The sequence below is a fragment of the Pungitius pungitius genome, chromosome 13, assembly GCF_949316345.1.
Source record: "Pungitius pungitius chromosome 13, fPunPun2.1, whole genome shotgun sequence".
Lineage (NCBI taxonomy): Eukaryota > Metazoa > Chordata > Actinopteri > Perciformes > Gasterosteidae > Pungitius > Pungitius pungitius.
Window position 1 is genome coordinate 13280778 of NC_084912.1, and position 26176 is coordinate 13306953.

At 44.4% G+C, this 26176-nt stretch overlaps 2 protein-coding genes across 9 annotated transcripts; one reads left to right on the forward strand and one right to left on the reverse strand.

The window, feature by feature from the left end:
• Positions 1-318: 318 nt before the first annotated feature.
• klc1b (kinesin light chain 1b) lies at positions 319-19912 on the forward strand. Of its 8 annotated transcripts, none has more exons than XM_037466236.2 (17): positions 319-451; positions 6526-6796; positions 7068-7298; positions 8066-8147; positions 8566-8794; positions 8893-8980; positions 9399-9500; positions 9902-10075; positions 10529-10628; positions 11788-11840; positions 12011-12078; positions 12341-12449; positions 12601-12609; positions 12900-13052; positions 18146-18270; positions 18379-18436; positions 18563-19912. In XM_037466236.2, the coding sequence occupies exons 2-17, from the start codon at positions 6548-6550 to the stop codon at positions 18635-18637; spliced, it is 1905 nt and encodes a 634-aa protein (XP_037322133.1). In that variant the 5' UTR covers positions 319-451; positions 6526-6547; the 3' UTR covers positions 18638-19912. The 8 variants fall into 8 exon arrangements, with proteins under 8 accessions (XP_037322133.1, XP_062422364.1, XP_062422367.1 ...); XM_062566380.1 differs by lacking the exon at positions 319-451 and adding an exon at positions 2635-2906 and having other exon boundaries at positions 8069-8147; XM_037466237.2 differs by lacking the exon at positions 319-451 and adding an exon at positions 2636-2906.
• Positions 19913-22103: 2191 nt separating this feature from the next.
• LOC119214454 (tubulin alpha chain-like) lies at positions 22104-25197 on the reverse strand. Its single transcript, XM_037466245.2, has 4 exons — positions 25041-25197; positions 23724-23946; positions 23331-23479; positions 22104-23251 (listed from the first exon to the last, which is right to left on the reverse strand). The coding sequence occupies exons 1-4, from the start codon at positions 25041-25043 to the stop codon at positions 22277-22279; spliced, it is 1350 nt and encodes a 449-aa protein (XP_037322142.1). The 5' UTR covers positions 25044-25197; the 3' UTR covers positions 22104-22276.
• Positions 25198-26176: the final 979 nt, after the last annotated feature.

Sequence of the window (26176 nt, forward strand, 5' to 3'; positions counted from 1 at the left end):
AGTCCGTTCAACCAAATTGTGTACGAATTGGCTGCACGTGTTATTGTTTACTTTTATATCATGTGTCCTATGTACATGTGGAATATTAGTAAAATTGTCTTACTATAAAAGAAAACAAAAGAGAAACATGTTTACCTGGGTTAAGTAGAAACAAAAACTAAAAAATTCCCTAAGGGAGGGGGGTTATTATTTGAAATTTCAAGGCCATTATAGTGTTTTCATTTGTCATGGAAAATTTGATTTAAGTAAAAAATAAAAGAATAAAGATTTGTATTGGTAGACACAATACAGATGTACACTGATAGATGGATAGATAGATGCTCTCAGTGTCGAAAACAAAACATGACGTCACTACAATAAACTCAGCCGCAGAGGCTGCTGGGAGAATCTTGCTATGCTGGAGACATTTTGGATTTAAAGGGGCTGAGCTACCCGTCATACCCAGCTCTCGGTAAGTGATAGCAAACGTTATATGTCCAATGACTATAAATGTAATTGTGCTGAATCCATATATTGTTGTTTATATAAGTGGTATCAATATAAGTCACCGTGAATAGAAACGAACGGCTCAGAGGGTTGAATAAGTTGAACTCGTAACAACTAGGGAGTGGTGACGCTAGCTGGTTAGCTCCAGCTAGCTGCTGGCTAACCGGGAGGGCTAATTGATGAGAAAGCTAGCTTCACTATGAGGTTAGCTAAATTAATGAGTGCGGGAAATATATATAACGAATCTAGTGAACGAAAGAATTGGCAAAATGTCCCGTTGTTACTTATATAAAACCTTACAGATGGAGGTAAAACATCCTGACAACTGCGAAACTCATCAACAAATGATAATTCAGAGTTTAATAATTAACGGCGCTCCTGCAAATAATAAACCATCTAAGTTAATGTTGTCTTTGAGTTGAACGGACACGTTCAGACGCCTTCGCGGTGTTATTCCGAGCACCTTTCGATTGTGCAGAGTCATTACCGCAGAGCTACAAACGATGGTGAAATGAAATATCACTGTGCACTGTGGTGGACACTGCCAACGTTGTTGTCGTGCTGTGTAGACGTTAATACAACAGTGTAACGCTAACAGGTGTCCCCAGGTAGAGCATCTGACCCGAGGAGTGTGTCGTAGAACAAGCATATCGCTCTTTCTCTCCGCACCAGTAGCACCATTCAGGCAGACAGTGGGTGGGAAATCAGCCCTCCAGCAACTGGTCCCAGTGGCATGGTTAGACGATTGAGAGGGGTGGGGGGTCTTTGACATTTCCCCTCCTGCCCCTCTCAGACCCTGCCACACCCTCCTTGGTGGCTGCCTCTCCTTTTGTGTCGTCATCTTGTGGAAATGGCAGACGTCACCGCTGGCTGGTTGTTGCACCCACTGCAGTCTGCCGGTTTTTGATTTTCCTATGCTGGTGTTTTATTATTATAATACCAAGAAGCGCCAAACCCTCTGCTTAACTGTTTCCACGTCTTATACGAATGTTTTGTTGTTGCATTTCATCATCATTCACTTTTCAGTAATGTTGTATGGAAAACACATACACTTGCGTGTAAGCCATACAAATAATTAGATGAAAATCGGCACCCCAGTAAGGGTTTTTATCCCGCCCTAAAGTCAATAAGAATCAATGTGCAATCACACATGGAAGTAGCAGGCATACACTGTGAAAAACAAAATTAAAGGTCATGCCCACGAGAAAGGAATGACCGTAGGGCAGTGATTGTAGGAGGAGATGTGGTGAAAAGAAGAAACACGAGTCTGAGTGATAATTCAAAGCTTCCCTCAAGATATAAAGTAATAATGGTGAGTGAAGCTCTGGATAAACCAACTCGACAGGTTCGATGGCCCAGTTTCCACTGCTGAGAGGGAAATTGAACAAGGCAGTGAATGTAGTCCCCAAAGCTGTTGCTGTAAACACACAACTGCCTTTTATAACACTGTAAGGTCCTCAAGGGTGTTTATATTGGCTTCTGGGCTGGATTTGCTACGGATAGCTGCAATAGAATATTACCCTTTGAGTAATTTGAAATTGGCCAAATTAAACATTAAGACTAGTCCATTAAAACAGGGTTAGTAAACAGGACTTTGATAGTATGAGCTTTTAAGGTTTTGTTTTCGCAACAAATGAGATTGTTATATATTGCGGTTCTGTCTGTATGTCTAACCATTTTATTCAATCTCTTGTCCTGTTGCAGGTCTGACTTTTACTGTGACACGAATGGTTTCCCATCACTTTCTGACAATTTGCTTGGTTTTAGATTCAAAGTGAAATGCAATAGTTAACCTGGTTACCTATGGAAAAAGGGTTTCACCAGACACTCGTTGCTATTGTGAGAATGAAGAGCCAGGGGCTATCTGTTAATCAGGGGGAATATTTTCACAAATATTGCTCCATACTATCGGGTAGAACGGTTTCGACCTTGCTGCGTGACGTCTGTCTTCATCCTTGGGGGCTTGAAGAACTATTTTTGTGTCTGTAAATAGCCTCGTAGAGTCCATCCCCATTAGACCTTTTCCTTTGTGTCTGAGGAGCAGCGAGGAGCCGAGTCTAGATCAGGAAGGCTCCCTCCCCCACCAACCTGCTCCTCCGCTCTCCTCCCGTGGGCGGGGCCGCGGCTCTAGTGTGAGCTGGTGTTGGTTGTTCTGACAGCAGTAGGAAGGTCATCATCGTCCTGCCGCAAGCAGCTCTTGTCTTCCTCCTTTCCGCTGCCGGATTCGTGTCCCGTTTCACTTCCATTGGCCTGTGTTCCACATCGAAGGTTTCCACTTGAAGGAGGATCACTTTGGATTGGCGTTGCAATATAATGATGCATTTTGCCTGCGTGTAGCGCTATCGCTCGACGAGGAGTCATCATTTCACTCACCCTCACCGTCCCAAAGTATGAGGCTCTGATCAGCCACTTAAACCGAGGTTAGTTTTCTGGTCCAGGAAGCTGGAACTTTGGAGAACATGCTAGTTTCAAGATTATAGAAAGCCTCCAAGAGGCTTTTTGTGGGTTTTGTAATGGATGTTAAATATTGTCAGATGTTGCAATTCATTTTTCCCCTGAAGGGAAAAAAAGCCACAAAATCATTGTTTAGGGTTAATGGTTTACTTTAATGGTCCTACATTTTGTATAATGCCACCCTAATGGTCTTATATTTGCAAGCTCATCGCAAATCTTTATTACATAAAATGGTTAATCTGCCGCAGAGGACCAGTGAGTAGCAGCAGGGAGATCTGTGGGGGCACAGTGTTTTGTCCCTGGTAGGATTGTAGCTCATGTAGCCCTGAGTGGAGGGTTGAAAAATGGTTCCCACTGGTGTGGGTATAACTTCTGGCTTGGTTTAAGAAGTAAAGATTTCCTCTTACTAGCCACCTAATCCAATGCTATTGAGGACACGAGTTTGTGGCCCGTTATGTAGTGTAATGTGGGGCATGAACATGGTGAATGATTGCATTTTTTACATTACACGTCATTTAGCTGACTCTTTAATCCAAAGCGACTTACAGTAAGTGCATTTTTACCCATAATGATACAAACTTCTCTTTTTTTGTTTACATTTCACCAAAAGCATTGTAATGCAGGTCAGCAGGATGAGAAGTCCTGTTCTGGACCTTGTGACTCGTGATTCTTGAGTATTGACCTATTTTGAAGCCATAATTTAATGCAGAAGTAAATGTTAAAGATTAACTTACGGGCCATCTATGTAAAGGAAAACAACAGTCCCCTTGGACTTTATCTCCCTCCTTTTGAAAACTCTGAACATATTTACTTCCGTCGTCTGAGGGAAACAAAAGTCCTGGATGCAGTTGTCTGTGTTTTTTTATCAAAGCAAAGCTGCTTGTTTCTCCCCCGACTGACATGAAAGCTCTTGTTCTTTCTTTGTTAGCTGCTGTGTACACTCGGCTAGTCAGTCCTTTCATCCTCACAGGCGTTTAACTCTTAACTATGCAGGGCAACGCGCTGTGTGATCCGTGAATATGCTTCATCTTTCGGATGGATCGTGTCACAGCTCGTTCAAAGCAGGTATAAGCTTCGTCTTATCCAAAAGGGGAAGTACTTTCGGCTACACTGTTGAAGCAGACTTCTCATTGTCTTTCTCCTGCTGCTTCACTCAAAGTTCTGGTTTTGTAAAAATCCGTCCTTCTTCTATAGGCTCACCCATTCCATGGAGCATTGTTCTAGAAAGTATGACTCCAAGTCGGTCATCCTTTGACCATGCAAATGAGAGTACGGCTCGATTTGTTTGTAGCATTTGAATAGACTTTTAAGTAAAGTACTGTGTCGGGACTCAATGGCTGTACCTCACCTGGGGCGAGCTTTGCTTCTCTTTTGCCTCAGTTCTCCCAAAAACACGTTAGTTCTTGCCTGCTACTTACATTTTTCTTCATGCGTGCCACTACAAACCTGTTTTGTTTTTTTGCCATACTAGACAGTCTGAACAGAAATCTATTGGGTTTGATCTCAATGCTTGGCTTCATTTAAAAAAACAAATGTTGAGCAACAAAAACATCCCACTCCTCTTTAGCTTCTGTATGTATATTTGATGGTCTGAAGTGGTTAAGAACCAGAGTGCATTACTATTCATTCTTCATGTTGTTTAATTTGAATGGGGCCCTTTGATGAAAAGGGTCTAATGGCTCTTTGACCTCTGCTGGTCTCAGAAGAGGTCCACTCACTCTGTGAATCTGCTCTTTTTTTAACTGCTCGTCTGTTTGCAACTGTGACATGGAGCTAAAGAGATGATGCTACATGAAGCGAATTAAAGTGCATAATTGAAGATGAGAGAATCTTAACATGAGTAAATCAACACCGCTCCAGCTTCGTAACCGCTTAAAAGAGACGATCTTTGCCTAAAGAATTGAATAGGGCAGCTTATTTTGGGGAATATGAGGGAAAACTGATGCCTTTTTTCAGTCAAACATGGATTAAAAAAAAAAGTTTTCAGCTTCAGATAAACCAGTGTGTTTGTGAACCCGAGGGTGGTAGCAAAGGCAATATCCATTCCAGCAGAGCGTTTCCTCCCTGCCAGCAGATATGCGTATGTCATCTCTATATCCTCCCATACGCTCCTGTGTTTTTTATGCTCGACACGTTGCATTATCTTCTGCACATCCTGAACCTCTAACAAGTGCTACGAAAGCTCGGGCGTCACTCTGATTAAATCTCATTTCCTCAGGCTGATGGGCATCCAACTGGTCAGTAGATGACTTGTGCGCTTGTCTAATGTACTTCATGAAATATGTTAATGTAATAAACACACTCCATTGGGCAGCCATTAGAGCTGCAAGTTACTTTGGGACTGGTCAGACAAAACATTAAACAAACAAGATGGATCAAATATAATGACAACAATTGTCAACTGCCACCATAGTTTTATTCTTAAACCAGCAATTTATCCCTGGTTTTGCATCTACATTAATTCCCGGCTCAAGTCAACGTGTTAAAAAAATATTTGGTTGGTTCTGTGTTTTTAATAGACAATTGCTGGAATACAAGTGGCGAAGCAGGGAGTGGCTCTCTAACGGTGGCAAATACTTCTTTATTTTGGCATATGGCTCTCAGCTGGGATTTATCCCCCCTCCCTCATCCATAGTGCCAGGACCCGTCTGCTCGTCCACTGACATTTGCACTATGTAGCCAACAGTTGTTTGGTGCAGTGAGTCAGAGGTGCTCTTTAGACAGTTCGGGGAAAATGGCAAATGTTCCATGCGCTCAACCCAAAAGGCTGACTATTGTTTTCAGAAACCCTATGATTGACTCTTGTGCTGTTTGCTTGTTCCCTAAGGCTGCGACACCGAGGCTTTTGTCACGTCATCCTCTCGTAGACTCTAAAGCCAGTGGTGCACTGGCACCAGAAGGCACCCACACTGCAGCATCTGGGTGCCCTCTGCTCCACTGCAGGCTGCAGCTCCTCTCACAACCAGAGATTATTATAGGCACTAAACGGTCTGTTCAACCAAAATGATATGTTGCCTGTGCACAATGCAGGCAGAGTACGCATGGCTTTACTGTGTGTGTTTTCACTCACCATCGTAGTAGCAAAGTATTTCACAAGACTTTCAGCGGATGTCCTCCGTTTCATTGAACAAATCGTTTACATTTTCTTGAACATCATACATTTCTGGATTTGTCTAATTAAACCGCTCAAAGACAAGGCCGAACTATCTAATTCGTGGAATTTGAATTCCTCATTTCCCCTTATTTTATTTATGGCTGTCGTGCTAACCCACTCGCAGCACACGCCACAAACTCATTTGCCGAGCACAGACGGCTTTGCGGTCTGTCTGCGTCGAGGGCGGGACTTGAAGAACTTTCAAAGAAGAATGGAAAATGGCCTCTTTGTCCTATCACAGCAGCGGAGAATGCCGTAGATGGGTTTTTGTGCAACGAGTTGCTCTGAAAACTACGATACACTCAAGGCGAGACCTCTCCGGGTCCTGTTGAACTAGCACAGCTGCGCCTCTGGAAGACATCTAGCAAAACGTGCTTGGCGGATGCTGCTTTTATAACAGTCGGTTTCATTTTTTCTTTCAATCCGTACAGGTTTTCCTGAGCTACATAGAAGATGTCGACCATGGTGTATCCACGGGAAGAGAAGCTCGAGAAGCTGACTCAGGAAGAGATCATCTCCAACACCAAGCTAGTGATCCAAGGTCTGGAGGCCCTGAAGAACGAGCACAACTCTATCCTGCACAGCCTCCTTGAGACCATCAAGTGCCTAAAGAAGGATGAGGAGGCCAACCTGGTGCACGAGAAGTCCAACCTGCTCCGCAAGTCAGTAGAAATGATCGAACTGGGCCTGGGAGAAGCACAGGTAAGACAGTCGTGCTACGATGACGTAATCAGTAGATCTAGTTTTGCCACTTGGATAAAATGAGTAACATGAAAATGATATTTAAAACGAGGTTTGTTGTAATCAAAATCAAAGATGTTTTTATTTTTTTAACACCAAAATTAACAAAGACACCACTGCTCTGTAGTCCATAAGCTTGTGTGGTGATCGTGATTCATCTCGACTTTCTCTACCGCTCCGCTTGCTGCGCCCCTCGTTCACCGCTCTGCTGCGCCCTCGTCTCCTGTCCCAGGTGATGATGGCGCTGTCCAACCACCTGAACGCGGTGGAGTCGGAGAAGCAGAAGCTGCGTGCGCAGGTGAGGAGGCTCTGCCAGGAGAATCAGTGGCTGCGGGACGAGCTGGCCAACACCCAGCAGAAGCTGCAGAAGAGCGAGCAGAACGTGGCCCAGCTGGAGGAGGAGAAGAAGCACCTGGAGTTCATGAACCAGCTCAAGAAGTATGATGAGGACGTCTCCCCCACTGTGAGTACTGAACGGTTACAGACCAAATCCATGGGTACCACTTGACATCATTAGTAGTTATTTTATTATTTACCATAAGCACCATGTTGACTAGTAATACAAATCCTTATGTTCAGACCTAACCTGAAACCCTATATTGTTTTGAATCTTACCAAAAACAACTGATGTAATTACAAAGTGTGGCTAAATGTCAACGGTATTCAATACAAGAGAGAAAAAAACACAGCTGCGTGGTCTTCCGGGAATTAGGCTCTCTGTTCAGGTCCTTATTGATCGAATGGTGCATAATCTGACCTTATTCTCAGTTACAAAAAGGCTCCAATAGCCAGTGTCCATTAACTGCTTATTGCAGGAAATACTCATGCCAATACCCCACGGGGGTTCTAGTTTTCCATTTTACAGCTTTTAGCGAGCTCCTTTGTTGCGGTCCATCGGAAATCACTCTTAGTGATAGAATGCTGACATTTCGGCTTCATGCAAGGTTTGAATGGCTTTGAATGGCTTTATCTAAATGGGATAAGATCACCGAAGAAATAAAAAATAAAAAAAATTCACTCAGAACTACTGTAGCCACCATGAAACCAACGCATGTAAGATGTTTGACAGAGCAGATGTGTAGATGACAGAAATAGGTTACATCCCTCCATAACCATCTTTGTTATCAGTCTACTGAATATGAGCAATCATTATGCTCTAAAAAGATCAAAATGACGACTCCCTGGTGTCTGTTAGAGGGTCTGACTGGCAGGTTGTGTTTATCCCCTCAGCAGGAGGAGAAGGATCGAGAAACACCGAAGGACTCGCTGGATGACCTCTTCCCCAATGACGAGGAGGAGCAAAGCCAAGGAAGTAGGAACTTTACTAGGCTGTAAAACAAACCAACCAACCAGTCCAACGTGTTGTAGTACTCTTTACTGTAGAGTAAAGAGCCAATACCACTTTGATTCTAAATATTGTGATCAAAATAATTAAATGACTGGTCCCCGCTTCGAGCAGGCGGACACACCTACTTTGAACTAGAAAAAGACAACGTTTTGTTTTGATATCAAGATTATTTAAGGTGGATTTATCTGGTCTCAGGTCCCACCAGAGTAAATGAACCTGACTATTCACGATACTCGGGCGGATAATGTGTCAACCCATTAAATACTAATTGAGGTAGCCCCATAATCCCCCATACTTTGTTGTATTGTTTGCATGAAATGTAGCTGGCGACACAATGTGTTTGACCCTTTGCTCCGTGCGTGTGGCCTCTTTACCCCCACAGTGCCGCACCAACACAACAGTGCGGCCGTGGCCGCGGCCCAACAGGGAGGCTACGAGATCCCGGCCCGCCTGAGAACCCTGCACAACCTGGTGATCCAGTATGCCTCCCAGGGCAGGTACGAGGTGGCTGTGCCCCTCTGCAAGCAGGCTTTGGAGGACTTGGAGAAAACTTCTGGACACGACCACCCCGACGTGGCCACCATGCTCAACATCCTGGCCTTGGTCTATAGGTCAGACGTGCCCCTGAGCTTGTGCTGGTTCTGCTACTATTCGGTTCTGTCAGACGTGCGGTCTCATCTCGTGCTGTCTCTCCCTCTCACTTGCACAGGGACCAGAACAAGTACAAAGAGGCCGCTCATCTGCTCAACGATGCTCTGTCCATCCGTGAGAAGACCCTTGGCAGAGACCATCCCGCTGTAAGGCTCCACCATCGTCACGACAACCATATCTTTATGCAGACATATCCGTTTCTTTTAGATGATCCGATAGTCTTCGTGTTCATAATTGACTCCGAGAGGCAGCAACCACAAGGTCTTCTGTATACACTTTTCTGCTCGCTCTGTATGGATTATTTTTATTCTGCATTATAATTCAACATTTGCCTGCAGGCTTTAGAATAATCAATCAAAGCTCAATCGAACCACAAGTTCCGTTGCGTCAGATTACAGCGATTCATGGGAAACATTCAGATCTCCATTTAATTTCAAATCCTTTTGTAAAGATATCTGCAAAAATCAATTTGCACCAAAACGCCCTCTAAGACCTGAAGGGAGCTGGGGCTTTATAAAGGAAGTGGATCAAGTTTGCTCTCGCTCTGTCTCTATCTATGTCCAGGTTGCTGCGACGCTGAACAACTTGGCCGTGCTGTATGGAAAGCGAGGGAAGTACAAGGAGGCGGAGCCTCTGTGTAAGAGAGCTCTGGAGATCAGAGAAAAGGTAGGACACCGTGCTATCGAGGCCTCGTCTCGGGGACACAAGCTCATTGTCGCAGATTTATTAACAGCGGTAATATTTCAAAGATGTCAGTCGTAGCGGCTATAATTAGGGGAAAGAGACTATGATCTTGTTACCTTTTCTGTGGGCGGACCAATTACCGCATTAAACGAGTTCAATTGAGAACACAACAGAAATTGGATATCCGTCTTTGGGGGAGATGGACGCAGGAGATATATAGGAGGGTTTGGAGAGTCTCTTTTCCTGCTATCTCTATTATGGACCCTGGTTATTGATCAGCCAGCCTTTCGTTAGATCCCGAGTAGACGAGAGGCGCAAAAGGGAGAAAGACAACCAGCTGAGGATATCGAGTTCTTTGTTTTTATTTTTTCTCTTTCCCTTAGGTCCTGGGTAAGGAACACCCAGATGTGGCCAAACAGCTGAACAACCTGGCTCTGCTTTGCCAGAACCAGGGCAAGTACGACGAGGTGGAGTACTACTACTGCCGTGCCCTGGAGATCTACGAGTGCCGGCTGGGCCCAGATGACGCCAACGTGGCCAAAACCAAGAATAATCTGGTGAGAGCACCTGCTTTTCCTGCCCCTTCAGTCCTTTACCATGCATTTCATTCCAACAATAAAGACCGAATGAGTATTAGGCTGTGGATTTACCAAGGGGAACACGGGCAAAGGGTGGTTTTATAGTAACTAACTACGACTGAGGCCAGCAGGGTGTTGAACATGGAGCTTCTTTCTGCAAAACATCAAAATATCTTTCAGAACTTTTTCAGGTTCACACTGTCTCTGAAGGAATACCAATTTCTTTCTAAAATAAATGTTAAGAAACTTGCCATATTTCATCTTAAGAGGTGTTTACTGATGCGGTACCAAGCCACTGGTCCTTTTTGTCCACTGTTTAGCTTTTCTTGCTTCTGTCTTTGAGGATGATGGAGACGTTGTAAAGGACGGCAATGTGCTACGACTGCTCCTTCCTGTGTCAGAAGCTACAATGTGCCTTCTCTTCTTCCTCAGGCGTCCTGCTTTCTCAAGCAGGGGAAATACAAGGAGGCCGAGATTCTGTACAAAGAGATTCTGACTCGCGCTCACGAGAAAGAGTTTGGATCCGTTGATGGTAAGGACTCGTGTAGCTGACGGAATATATGACAGCACGGGGTGTGAAGGGTTATTTTCTCTGTTAATAAACCTTGGAACACAATCGATAGAAACCTATCCCAAGATAACTGGTGGTGGGTTCACATTAAGCGTCTCCTCAGAATACACAGAATAGATTTTTGCTGCTTTCATCTAATATTTGTCTCACATCAGCAGAGTAAGTGATGGACAGATGTTTATAAAGAGGACGTGTTCTAAGCAGTGGGCCATCCTTCACCATTCAGAGGATACAAAGTCCCTAAACAAACGTTTAAAGAATAAAGAAATGACTTGTCTGAAAGGTCTTGCAATTTTATTCTCCTTTGATGAGTTGAGTTATTTGTGGGCTTTCCTCCAGGGATTAGATTGACTGCTTTGAAAAAGGAATGAAAAGAGACAACACCGCGCTCTGGCTCACATTTTTCAGAGAGGTTTTATTTCTTGTGTCACTTAACTTGACAATAGCTCTCCGATATCTTTGAAAACCTGTTTGGAGAGTTGAAGGTTAAGAGAAGCAGCACAGCAGCAACAGTTTGTGTTCCCACAATGATTTCTGTCACCTCCTGTGCAATATCCTTCAGATTTTTAGTTAAGCGTTGCTATGTTTGTTCCCAATCCATAAAATGTAAGGTAAAATGTTCATAGTATCAAAAAATGTTGTGTATCATTGTCAATTTCTCCTTTTTTTACACCAAATCAATTAAACGGGATATGTTTCTAGTATTGACTTGTTGATTTGTTTACCCAATTTCATCTCCATTGTAATAATAATAAACAAAGTAATTTCTAAATCTCCTCACGGACCCATTTTTAATGAGTCCAGCTTTATATTATTAACAACAATATTGTTTAATATTCAATGTGAAAATGCAGAACTCCCCAGCCTCTGCTTATATTTGCGTCGCCATATCATGGCAACAATCCAAACCAGGTTTTCTCCATCAAGACACAGATATAAATAAGACTAATAATCAGACTGAAGTCGCTCCCGGTGCGTCGTGCTATCAGAGCGAGCTCTGCCTTATCAGCATCCTCTGTAGTTCCTGCTGGACTCCACTAACCCACCTGACATCGAGCCTCTTGGGCTGCTTGCCAGTTGTGCTGTATGTAGACCACCTCTGCTGTGTGTTTGTCTGCAGCTGAAAACAAGCCCATCTGGATGCACGCAGAGGAGAGAGAGGAGATGAGCAAGGTGAGGACAGCATGGAATCAACAAAAAAGCTGAGCAAATGTTCAAAAGAGGGGAAATACACACAATATAAGCCCCAGTAGGCAGATGATATTTACAGTAAACCGCTTCTGCTCCAGTTCAAAGCCACCACTTCCCTTCACGCTCCCCTCTTCCTCCTTATTTACTTCCAGGGCAAGCACAGAGACAACACTCCCTACGGAGAGTACGGCGGCTGGTACAAAGCCTGCAAAGTCAACAGGTGAGGCACAGCGGGAGAAGCCGGTTTTTAACGTCTTGTTATTATTATAATGTTATAAATTAAGACACGTGGTTAAAGAAGTGAGCCCCGTGTGAAGCCAATACATTGCATAAATGTCCTGCCCTTTTGCCATTTTTTTTGGCAATTGGTTGTCGTTGTAAAGTAGTTTTCTTCATCTTTGAGGTGTTTTTTTTGTGTTTTCTTTCTCAAATTGTTCCTCAAAACACCTTCAGGTAATTGTTTTGTGTGTGTGTGTGCGCAGCCCGACAGTGAACACCACCCTGAGGAACCTGGGCGCCCTGTACCGCCGGCAGGGTAAACTGGAGGCTGCAGAGACCCTGGAGGAGTGCGCCGTGAGGTCTCGCAAGCAGGTCAGCGGCATTTCTTTATTCTTGGATTTTATTACAGAAAATGTCTGTTTCTGGATGCAGATATTTCCTCCACTTCCTATTTCTGTAAAATCCTAAATCCCAGACTCTCATGATATTTCTTTCCTTTTTCTCTGCAATGCGTTGGATCCAGAGCAACACAGTAAGTGTCTCACTGATAGTCACACTGATAGTCCAGCCCCCCCCCCCCCCCCCCACCCCACCACCACCACCACCATAGAGCATCCACCTCTGTCCCACTAATAACACTCCCATCCCACAGACATCAATAAGGTCACCATGTCTCTGCGTTGCCATAGCGACAGTGTTGTGATCTCTTTATTACCTCTGAGTAACTTTACACATCAACAAGCCACCGCTTACCACTGAGCGCCTTCTAATTACGGGACGTCCCTTTGTCTCTGCATCGCACCTGTGTGTTGTTCCCATCAGGGCGTCGACCCCATCAACCAGACCCGCGTGGTGGAGATCTTGAAGGATACGGACGGCGACAGGCGGAGGAGCCGGGACAGCCTGAGCAGCGTTAAGTATGAGAGCGGCACCGAGACCGGCGAGGAAGTGAGTATGGGCGTGGAGTGGAACGGGGTGAGTACAAATCCACTATAGTCGAGTCAACAGGGCCAGTGACCTCAGAGGGAGAACAAGGTGGTGTCAGCACTGGTGCAGAGTGGTGACTTATTGGGGACTCTTGTCTTTTAGATTAGCCATGTGTAGGTGGGGTTTTATATTTAACAGGAAGCTGACTCCTCAGTCTCATGTATCTAAACCATTAGAGTCAGTCAGGAAGTGAGTGTGAGGAGCATCATCCACTTGATGGTTCTCCTCTCAGGAAGCCCTCTGCTCACTCAGGTCCATCTGCACAAAGGCATTTCATGATGTCAGTGTATCACATCATTATTTATGAGATGCATTATACCATTCATGCTCAATGTGCTTTTCAAAAAAAGCATTTCGAGGCACAACCCTTATTTAAAAAAAGACATCAGTGCAACAGCTGCTCATTCCCAGTAGTTGTGTGCCTGTCTCAATAAACCGTATCTGTACCAGTCCATCGACATCTTGTAGAAGTGTCTTTTTCTCCTCATGAGGTCAACCTGGATTTCCTTCTTTGCCAAATGTAACGCTGATTGAGTGTCTCGGCATACTCTAAGTTCTATGTTGTTGTTTTTTTGGTTCATTGCTCAACAATGAAGTTCCATTGTCTCGTTTTTAACAAATGAATGTGCTGCTGGCAATGCTTCTGCACAAGTGGTGCAGTAACAAAGCAACAAAAAGGCACCAGCTCATTGTGTGGCTCCCTGGCAGCAAATTAAATATACCTCGTCTTTTGGTGCACTCCTGTCAAAATCCTTATTAGGAGGTCTCTACTATTAAACACAGTTGACAAGGTTCCCAATATCCTTGCTGCTCGTGCACACATGGGACGAGGTTGATTATGTAACTCTGCGTCTGCCTGTTAGTCTCATTTTAACAACTGAAGTCGTCAGTCAAATTTCACCCTCAGTCCTTCCCACTGGACTTTGCCGTCCTTGTTATTAAAGAGGCTGGTGCTGAAAACATGATACTAGATGTAGCAGTGCATGCGGTTAGAATCGACACTGAGCTGTGTCCCAGCTGGAAGAAGCCATCTGGTGAGTCTTGCATAACCCAGAGGGCAGGACTTTCATTTTTATTTGCCAGCAGAGATGCCTCGCCTGAGCCTGTGCCTTTTTGTCCTCCCTCACTTGAATGCAGCCCGGCCCCTTCACCGCACCAAACCCAGTCCAAGACGTGCACGTAGCAACGCCAGCCTGCTGGGCTCACACTCTCTAACATGCACACTAATGGAGCGCGTGTGTGCGTTGGCTGTTTTATCACGTGGTCGATAAATGTCTGTTAACCCGACGTCCGCTGCTCCCTCTGAGTAACGCAGAGTGGAAAGGTGGGGTTTTGTTTGCTGCCTGACATTGTGTGAATGTGAATGCTTCTATGTGCGCACACACACACACACACACACACGCACTTTCATTATCACCGGGAGCACGGAAGGTGTACCGACGCTATTAAACGTTGTTTCTGAAACCAAATTCCCTTTTTGTTCATCCATCCATTCATTTAAAAAGCTTCAGCATCTCCCTTTTGAAGCCATTCGACGTGTGACTTGTTGAGTCCTGTCTGCTTGTGTCTGAGGTTTTTTTTATTTATTTTTTTACCTGCAGTCTCATTATTCAGGTGGTACATAGTTGTGTTAAGTTGAACCGGTAGCGTGTCTGTGCAGCGTGTTCTTGTGCGTGGTGTGATTTACAAAGCACGTGTGTGTCCGTTGCTGCTCTTTGCGCCCTCTGCCTGTCGTCTCCGTGCGCTGCCCGTCTGTCTCGCATGCCGTCTGGACGTCATCCATTTCCTGCTCGCCACTAACCCACTTCCCTTGTTGATGACTCATGCCCTGACAACCAATCAGCCTGTCGATCAGATTTCCCTCTCTTGCTCAGTGGATTGTACTCTCTCCGTTTTGAACTCTCATTCTGCACAATCGGGTTGGTCGTCATAGTGACACACAGGTTCAGCTCATTAGTCGCCGAACGGAAGGTTCGCGCTGCGAGCCGAGCCTGGCACCGAAGAACTGAGGTCAGGTGCAGATATAGCTGAGGGATTCCACCTCACCTGGTGGATGCAGGATTTTACTTTCAATTCCAAATGCTGCTCATAAAGCTGAGCGTAGCGGCTCCTTTGGCGTCGCTCCCCTCGGTGCTGATGCTTGCAGATGTCATACGTCCGCAGTGCACAGTCACCGGCTGGCTGCGGCGTGCCAAGTCCAGGCCCCACCGGTACCCGTGGAGGGGAAGAAAAAACGGCTGAGTCACTCTGACTGCAACCGCCCACCTACCGCATCGCCGCAGCACTTCATGTTTCTGAGGGAAGCACAGCTGCTGCAGCTCGTGTAGCTCGTGTTTGCTTATGTTCTTCACAAAAAGCTAAAAACAAGCATGCAAGTTGGTGCAGGGTAGATATCAGACTAAGTGTAGCTAACTGGGATGAGGTTTAGCACAGGAAGCCCCGTAGGTCTCCTTCTCACAATGTGTGCCGTGTTTGTCTGTTTTTCTCTCTTCTCTTTTATCAGGCCTAAGCCGTCGAGATTATTCCTCCATCCTTCTCTCCTTCCCCGACCTGATAGCAAAGAGGAGTTGTCGTTCCCTCTGGCCTCCTATGTCCCAAGCAAAGCCAACAAGTCCTCTACCATTCCCGGTGCCCCCCCCCCCTCTCAACTGTCACCTCTGTCCCCCTGCTCGCCTGACAACTGCTGGGACGTTTGGTCTTCTTATCTCCGCTCCCCCCCCCCCCCCCCTCTCTCTCCTTTCTTCTTACTAACTCTTGTGTCGTGGCAGTGATCGTTGCCTCTCACCTAATAGAAAAAAATCAAATAAAAAGTCATTGTCTTTTAGCCCACGAGGAAGCCACTCGCACATTTCTCCTCTCTCCGAACGCCCATTTGTAATCTATCATTGGTGCACTGTCCATTTTTTTCTTTGGCTAGAGAAGAGGACCAGGGAAGTATGTTATTGGGAGGAGGCAAAAGATGAAAGCTGAAAGAGATCAATGTGACCCTTTCAAGGCATCACACCCACACAGTCAGATGACAGAGTGACATTCACTCCATCAGAACCAAACACTGTTTGGAATTCACGGTACTGCGTAGTTTCACATGCTTAGTTCGAAATGAGAAGGGAGCATTAGTTGTTTTTTATCGATACATTTTCTTTCCTTTTTTTTATCATATTGTTTACATTTTTTTTGTCTTTTTTCTAATGTAGATTTAATTAGTGGCTAAACATGGCAGCAGACTGCCAGCGAATGCAATACTGTCGCCTCTGCTGGACGACCACAAGAGTCCACATTTGACAGCATATTGGTCAGTTCACATCAAGCCGTCGTTGCCATGGTAACTTGTTTTCAAGTCGCTCTGACTGTGCGGCAGTGTCCTTGATTGGATAATACGGTGGCACAGCATGTACACGGTTAGCTTGCATTTACAAAGGAATCGGCAGCATTGGCTGCACAGACCAGCCGCTGCATTCAGCCCGGATAACAGCAACCGGACGGGTTGCATAGTAACAGCAGATCTTAAAATAATCAACTGCGCAGAATTTGCCTTTTTTCTTTGTTGGTGCCGGAGTAGAAGCTGGTGTTCTTAGTCAATGGAAGCCTGGATTCCAGTTGTTTTAGTGTGTATTTGTGTATGTTTTGGTGGTACCGTCAGTGCCCGATAACGCTATTGGATACTGTATTTTAAACTCAAAGCTTGATGGAGTGTGTTGCCTTTTTTTTACAGTGCAAATCCACATTGTCACTAGTGAATCTTTATTTTACACTCGGAAATTCAAAGTGTGAGTGTTTTCCCTCAAGATCAATACGTTTCAATATGTTATATTTCAGATGTTTAACTAACTGAATGTAAAATGACTTTAACATCTTTCAAGTGTAATTGTAGGCTGTATTTATAGATTTGAGTGCATTCACTATACGGCGTTTCAGTTTGCTACTTGCCTTGATCCTTCATTCCTTCCAATGAGTACTCCTATACTTCTGATGCAACTCTGAACAAAAGAATTGACAATGTACATCACATAATTATGAAAATATTGTTGTTAGTGGAATGCTTATTTATTGAACTGTTTATTCTTGACATACATACATATAAATATATATAGTGTGTGACTTCACTTTCCTAAAGCGGAAGAACATAAATGGTCTATAAGCACTATCTTAGTAAGTAGGACTGCATTAAATTTACCATCCTGCATTGTGAAGATTCATTGCTTCAACACTTGTTGGTATTCTCAAATAAAGTTTTTCATTTGTGGAGTTTTGTCTTTTCTCTGCGTTGCGTTAATCTGAGAGATGCGGTTAGGTTTCATCTGCGGTGTCTTCTGGTGGATCAACAGCGCCTGCCGCTGGTGGTCCGCCTGTATTGCATGTTGATGACCACACCGTAACCCTTTAATGTCCATCACATAATTATGACAGTATTGTTTTTCTGATGCGTCTCACCAAAGACCAGAGGACGATACAAAAACTGTCCTCCCTGGTGGTTTTGTAATGAAAACGCACACTATGCACGACAACTGGTCTGTGGCAAGCAGACGGTTCAAATGATTGAAAGGATGGATAAACATCACTATTTTCATCGACTGTATTTTTGAATACATGTAATTGACCTGTCTCTAATTTGTCATCTAGTCACAAAAGGTGACGTGTTTACGCTCAAAAGACCCAAAAAAAAGCTGCAAATTTTCCAGATTTGCGATGATACAAAGTCACATTTTTGTATTAAAAAAAATTAACCTGCCATGAGAATAGTTGCTGATTACAGCAATGACTACAGTAATGTACAAAGCTTTAATTACAGAGGAAATCCATCGTGTGTGTGTGTGTGTGTGTGTGTGTGTGTGTGTGTGTGTGTGTGTGTGTGTGTGTGTGTGTGTGTGTGTGTGTGTGTGTGTGTGTGTGTGTGTGTGTGTGTGTGTGTGTGTGTGTGTGTGTGTGTGTGTGTGTGTGTTGCATGTGAAGACTCCTTCGTGCTGCGACCAGCCATCCGTAGCACCACCGGCCCCCCACCTCGAGATGTATCTCTCCAACCTGTTGCTGCCCCTTGTTGCGGTGGGGGGGGCAGGCGGGTTGACTGTTGTGTGTGTCTGCAGGACGGCAGCGGGGCCCTCCAGCGCAGCGGCTCCATGGGGAGGCTCCGGGACGTCCTGCGTCGCAGCAGCGAGCTGCTGGTGAAGAAGCTGCAGGGCAACGGGCCGCCTGAACCCCGCAGCACCAAGTAAGACCCGACCCCCCCCCCCTCTTGTGATAGACAACTCCCCCCAGCTTCTCTCGACTTGATCTCAGCCCCTGTGTGAACGTTGTCATTTTGCTCTTGGATCAACAGCATGAAGCGAGCCGCTTCCCTGAACTATCTGAACAAAACCAGCGAGGACCCGTTCCAGGTGGGAAACACTGTGCTGCTGCTTTTTATGTCGACACAATTTGGTGGTTGTTATCGGAAGCGTGATCTTTGCACATTGGTGTCTCCCCCCCGTCCCCCCCCCCCTCCCCTCTGCTCCTCGGGTCAGAAGCGGCCAGGCAGTAACTTCCGGGGGAGCCGGGGCCTGAGCTCCAGCACCGTGGATCTCTCCTCTGGAAACTGAGCAGCCGATGCGTTCAAGGACCAAAGGAAGCTCCTCCAGCTCGTCCTCTGAGCACAGTGATCACCACACACGCACACACACACACACACACACACACACACACACACACTCTGTGCCCGGCAGCGTCCAACCCAAAGACCTCCCACATTCGCACCCAAAGACTTTTTCATTCATGAAAACATAAACACACATAACTGCAGTTTGTTGTCTTAAATATAGTTTTTTGGTCTTCCGCGGACAGATGGCCTTGTTTTTTTCCTCTCGTGTCACATCAGTGCCTCCCGAGTGTGGCCAAGACAACAAACCCCATCGCTCCTTATTATTTATAATCAATGTGACTCTGCACTTGGCTGCCATATTGTTGTGAGTTCTGATCCTTTGTTTTGAATCAGGATATTTGGGTTATTTTGTCTTGTGCCATTTATTGAATTATTAGTAATGTAGAAAAGTCATAAAATTAGCCATAAAATATCTATATATTTTTTTCTCAAAATCGAAATATAGTAAATAGGGTGGTTGGTTTGAAATTATGTAAAGGTGACACTATTCATAGAAATCATTTCATTTGAACCGTTTTGCCTGTTGAGATTTATTTGCAATGCTGGTTACAGCTTTTTGGGGAAACTGGGTGACATTGAGTCCTGCGGCTTGTTCGGGATCCTCTTTGTCCATAAGTGGTTTTAGAAAACGTTTAATGATTCAAACGACCTCTACAGCTTCGATATCTAAGTGTGTTTTTCAACACAGAGTTTTCTCCCACTGCAGAGAAGATGCAGAATGACTCTTTGAGCAGTTTTGATCAGAGAGCACTGGTAAACACAACCACGAGCATGTCAGCACACACGAGGACATTGAACTGATTGCTCCTGGTCCTGCTGGAGGTTCTCTGGTGCCATGCGGCGCTCAGCAGCAGGTCTGAGCTGCCCACTTTGAGCATTTTGTCGTCTGATGTCGCTTACAGTCACTCAAAACGTGTGATATGTGTCTCCATGTGTGATAATGATGATGATGATGAGTGTTTTTGCACAATTCTCAGATAGGTGTCTCCTGTCTTTGATTAAGAACTGGAATGTCTCGTGATTATTGTTTTTTTGATCGTTGTTCATGTCATTCTATTCATTTGAGATAAATACAAAGCCTACAACTGACCGTTCATATAGAGTTCTTTGTGAAATCAACGGTAAGAGAATTGAGTGTCATCATTGGTTGAATGTGTTTGTATGTGATCAGTTCTAAAGATGAATCACAACCACAGAAAATAAAACCTACAATTCATTCTTGTGTGAGATTGTACGTGGCCGACATGTTTGTTCATATTGACTTAAATCCTAGACAAGACCATGACCGATGTTGGGCCTCTGTCTTTGAGCCTTCACCCCGCCAGGTAAGCTCTTTATTCGCTGTTGTAATTATCGTGCGAACCATCACGCCAACATGTGATACGTCTCCCGGGGTTTGTCCCTCCTCCACCCGGGCGTCTCCGTCCCCGGGGGATCTCTCTCTGCATGCCAGTGCTTTAATGTGGCGCCTCAAACACCTTCACCACAGCTGACCCCATGAGGGCTTCTCCTTACTTCAGAATAAACGCCGGCAGAGGACCCAGCAGTTCATGCTGTTAAATCTGCGACCTGATCCGTCTCCACGGCAACCCGTACAGTGTTTCACTGCCGGCCCTGACGTCCGACCGAGGCTCTGATGGACCCGTTATAATGTACGAGTTCAGCTGGTGCAGCGGTGAGCGTGTGAATGTTTGGGTGAGGGCGAGACAGAAATGTCCCCATTTCCAATTGAGTCATTGCCAGTCTTATGCATGGATGAACCCTGGAAATAATTAGTCAAATAAGTCGTAATTTGGCACTTTATTTTGATTTTCAAACTGTCAGTAGAAGTAAGCACCAGTATTCTCCTGTCTGACCTAAAATGTCTAAATCTAAATGCCATTTAGACCTTGTGAAAATGCATTACAGAAGTTCAATTCAAAACTTTTTTTGCTGCTGTCTGCAAGTCACAATATTAATTTTGTAAATCCAAACATATATAAAAAAATCACAAACATCTGTATGATGTTTTCTGACATATTTGATGACTCATCTGATTCAATAATGACTTGAGCATTAAATAGAATAGTTAAAATGTTTAAACTAGGGCCGGGACTTTGGCGCGTTAATTACAATGTGAATTAAGATTAATGTGTTATTTTTGTGTAATTAATTAAACATTTTTAACGCATTTTTACACTTATTTTTTGCACCGCGGAACGTTTCTCACTGGATGAGTTTCGGGGGGACCGATTATACTGGAGCACCAACTAGCGTTCATGACTTCAGACAACAACAAACCACAGTGAACATGAACGAAGAAGCTGACGAGACCGTGTCGGGTGGCCCCGTGAATGGGAAATCTTATAATAAACACACGGATGGAAGCGTCGATAAGAGCGTGGTTGTGTGCAAGCTGTGCAACAAGGAATTCACATCGAGCCTCAAGTATCACCTCAACGCAACACAATTAGCAGCTAGCGTGGACGTACAAGGACCCACACCCAACCCACACTGCACCAGATGACTGGTTTAAGGACCAGGGTAACTAAGTCCACGTCTGACAAAATAACCTATGTTCTGAAAGTATTGGTCTGCTTAAAAAAAACATGGTTTACAGAAGGTCTACTTACCTATAGGCTACCTGAATTTCTGAAAGTACTATTTCTAAATATGCTATTTCTACACTTGTCTGCTGGAATTGGTTGAACAAAAATAATCCATGTGAAAAAAATTACTTCTCACTGTTCCCAGGTCAAATATTTATGCAATTAAAATGTGATTGATTAATTAATTACAAAGCCTCTAATTAGATTAATATTTTTATCGAGTCCCGGCCCTAGTTTAAACTAAAGAAACGAACCCATTTTAACCATTAGTTGTGTTTTTCAGGATGCTAAATCTTGCCTAGTCATTGTGCACTGCAGGTAAACCTATATTTTCTATTTATATAACTAGGAACTTTATTTTAGATTGAGCCCTATGCACTAATTTCCCAGGGTCTACAAGCGTTGTAGTACCAGATTTATTCACTCGGTGGCACACTATCAGGATTTCTGAATTGTTTCCATATCCACAGCTGGTCTTCAACCAAATGGCTAATGTGTTAGTTTATAGCTACTAACACCATTTAGAGAATGAAATATCTGAAGTGCTTCTATAGTCATTTTTAGAAAACCTTTAGATTAAATATGAACTTTGACATGAGCCCATTGAGTTTAGATTCTGTACATTTTAAGTGGTCTCATTATTCAACGTGCTGCAGTTGGATTTAAGATCTTGACACCTGGGTTTGACGGCTGTTGAAACCGTTTAGTGGTTTGTTATTATTCTAGAAATTGTTTAGTGGATCAAATCATTTTTTTTAATAGACACCAAGCAAATGATTAAGATCACATTTCACAGCACTATGAAGTAGACACACAAAATATGCTTTATTTCCTTTTATTGGTTTTTGGAATTTAAAGAGGAAATACAAGAATGTAGCTTGCTGGAATCGACAGAATTATGTAACCAAATACTGCTGAGCAGTTGTGGACAGATAAGTGGCTCTTTGTGGGAATGTAGTGGAGCCGTCAGCTGCTGCTGTGGAGGGAGGGACCTAGTACTCTTCTCCTTCATCCTCCTCCCCGACGCTGTCGGTGCCCACCTCCTCGTAATCCTTCTCCAGGGCGGCCATGTCCTCTCTGGCCTCTGAGAACTCCCCCTCCTCCATCCCCTCTCCAACATACCAGTGGACGAAGGCCCTCTTGGCGTACATCAGGTCAAACTTGTGGTCGAGTCGAGCCCAGGCCTCGGCGATGGCGGTGGTGTTGCTCAGCATGCACACGGCCCTCTGCACCTTGGCCAGGTCTCCTCCAGGAACCACAGTGGGAGGCTGGTAGTTGATGCCCACCTTGAAGCCGGTGGGACACCAGTCCACAAACTGGATGGTGCGCTTTGTCTTGATGGTGGCGATGGCAGAGTTGACATCTTTGGGCACCACGTCTCCGCGGTACAACAGACAGCAGGCCATGTATTTACCGTGGCGAGGATCACACTTCACCATCTGATTGGCCGGCTCAAAGCAGGCATTTGTGATGTCAGCCACTGAGAGCTGCTCGTGATAGGCCTTCTCTGCTGAGATAACGGGAGCGTAGGTGGCCAAAGGGAAGTGGATACGAGGGTAGGGCACCAAGTTGGTTTGAAACTCCGTCAGGTCTACGTTCAAGGCTCCATCGAAGCGCAGGGAGGCCGTGATGGAGGAGACGATCTGTCCGATCAGCCTGTTGAGGTTGGTGTAGCTGGGACGCTCGATGTCCAGGTTCCTGCGGCAGATGTCGTAGATGGCCTCGTTGTCCACCATGAAGGCGCAGTCAGAGTGCTCCAAGGTGGTGTGAGTGGTCAGGATGGAGTTGTAGGGCTCCACCACAGCTGTGGACACCTGGGGGGCTGGGTAGACTGCAAACTCAAGTTTGGATTTTTTGCCGTAGTCAACTGAGAGACGCTCCATCAGCAGAGAGGTGAAGCCAGAGCCGGTTCCTCCTCCAAAGGAGTGGAAGATGAGGAAACCCTGGAGCCCTGTGCACTGGTCAGCCTGCAGGGAAACCATTCATATTTACTCCAAGACTCATGACACCTGAAGTAAAATGTGAGGTATTTACAAGTTAGCTCACCAGTTTACGAGTCCTGTCCAGAACCAGGTCTATGATCTCCTTGCCGACTGTGTAGTGACCGCGGGCGTAGTTGTTGGCGGCGTCCTCCTTTCCAGTGATCAGCTGCTCAGGATGGAAGAGCTGGCGGTAGGTTCCTTGACGGACCTCATCTGCAAAGCAATCAAACGTGTTTAATAAGCAATACTTCATTATATATGCAGACATTCCAAAAAGTACCCGAAGAGGGTTTTGACTTTCCTCAGGACTTAAGACAAGACTAGTTGAATAAACTGAAAGGAGTCTGTATTAATATTAAAAGTAAAAAAAAGCAAGTCACACATTTAACGGTTCAAGCCAGCTAAAGCTTTAATTGTATTAACTACTACTACCGATTATAAACATAACTCCTCTTACCTATGACAGTTGGCTCCAGGTCCACAAACACGGCTCTGGGAACATGTTTTCCAGCTCCAGTCTCACTGAAGAAGGTGTTGAAGGAGTCGTCTCCTCCTCCGATGGTCTTGTCACTGGGCATCTGTCCATCCGGCTGGATGCCGTGCTCCAGGCAGTAGAGCTCCCAGCAGGCATTGCCCATCTGGACTCCGGCTTGGCCGACATGCATAGAAATACACTCACGCTGCAGAAAGAAGAGCGCCAGTCAGTTTTCTCATTTAAAAAAAAAGTCAAAACCACTTTGATGCCAACAAACGTCATATTATTGCTATGTTATTATGCTTTTAAAATGTCAAATAATGGCCAATTACCAATCATGAATTTCTTCATTGTAATATATTAGGAGGGGAGACAAAAAACAAAACGGCCAATATGCTTGTAATCGAAGCCAAACTCAGAAAAATCAATAACGTTCTCTAACGTGCAAACCATCTTGTAAATGTAGCCTCGGTCGGGGCGTTGCTAAGACACTAATCCGCGGGGATCGACTTTGCGAGCTCGATTCGTAATGTCTGCTGCGTCACGCGGCCTCTCACTGCAGCGCTTTCGCGGGCTATCGCTGCTTTCCCGAACCCGCCCCTAACGGAGGAGGACGAGGAGGGAGGGTGCAACAGCGGAACCCACACCCAACATGGCGGAACGGTTGAAAAAAGAAAAAGATCCATAAGGGCTGACGGAGGCTGTCCTCCCTGCCCCCACACGGATGCACAGCCTTTCCTTTGTGTGGCGCTGACAGGCAGGGCGTCATCTTTAGAAGCCTTCGAAAGCGTCGTCCCGCAGGATTAGAAATGCCGCTGTAGTTTAACGCCCTAGGGGCCGCCTTTTTTTTTTAATAAGGTACCGTTCACAGATTGTTAAATGCGATGGTTATACAACCGGATTAACTAGGGAACCATTTTAAAGTCAAAATTATAGTCTATTTTAATCGAAACTGCGCCAGTAAAATGAAGCTAACGTTAGCTATTATAAGATTGGCCTCGATTCCATCACGTCATATCGAATGGACACGCGGAATAATGAGTCAACAATTAACGTTAGATTTAACGTTACGTGAATAACAGAGTTAACGTTACATATATTTTTCGGGGCTATTAAAACTATTCAATGTTATCCACTATTTTTCGTGGACAATTCAAAGCAATTGTGCCTTACAAATAAGGCTTTTGTCTATAAAAAAAATAACTACAATTTGTCTTCTATATAAGCAACTACGTTCCTATTACACATTTTTTTTAAAAACACTGATGTTTTTAAATGCATTTTCTACTCAATACTCACCATTTTTATGGTTTGAAATCGTCCTTCTTCCCGACGTTGAAGAATCGGTGTTTGAAGGATGGTGTGAGGCTGTAGGGAGAAGCTGCTTTACTTATGCATTTCTAAGGAGGCGGAGCCAAGGACGCGGGTTGAGTTTCCTGTGTGCTGCTGCCTTCATGTACGGCTCGAAAGTTTTCCACTCCCTGGGTTTCGCTGCGTCATCTTGGGTTATTGGCATCGATCATGTTTTAATGAAGGCAGAGAATTTCTTCGTCCCAATGTATGTTTCATATACGGTGCTTCTTTTTATATCTGAGATATTTTGCACTGTTGATTACATTCAAATTAAATACATGTATTTTTACCCGTTTTTAATTTACTGAAAATAGCAACATCTGAGACTCAGATGTGATCATGAATGCAAAATATAACTTGTAATAGGGATGATCACCGAATTTATGCTGCTATTATGTGAAATATTATCTGTAATTTTATCATTTTTGTAGTATAATTAAAACATTCATTGTTGGTTTTAGTGTTGTACCAATTAACAGTGTTCTTGTCAAGTTATTTTATGCGTCCATATAGCAGTCCATCAATTATTCGTACCTCGAAGGAAACCCATATCAACATACGTTTCTGGTCTATAGTTATTATACTTTGTTAGGAAACATGATTCCGTTTTATCTGTGATCAGCTTGGGAAAACAAATGTAAGAGATGCACCTGAAGGCAGCACCACTCCTATTTGCTTTCATTATAAAGAATGACTAGGTGAAGTTACAAATACATATATCTATATAATTATATATATATATATATACTGGACAACGTTGAACCAAAAAGTATGAATAAAAATGAGTAATGTAACCCTTCTTCTATAATTAAGTTATTAAGAGAGCATTTGATTTACCATTAAAATGAATCTAGATAAATTATAACCTCTTATTTGTTTATTTATAAAGAAGTCTTGAACCTATTCGTAGCATCACCAGAGTGTACTGGTTTAATCCTGAGATGTTGTTGTTCTGTAAGACATTACACATGCTGTGTGGAGGAATTAGGCTTAATTGTTCAGTGCGCATCAAGGAGGTGAGGGAGTTAATGCAGCATGACCTACGCAGTCTGATCAAGAGCTCTGTTGAATTGACACTGAGA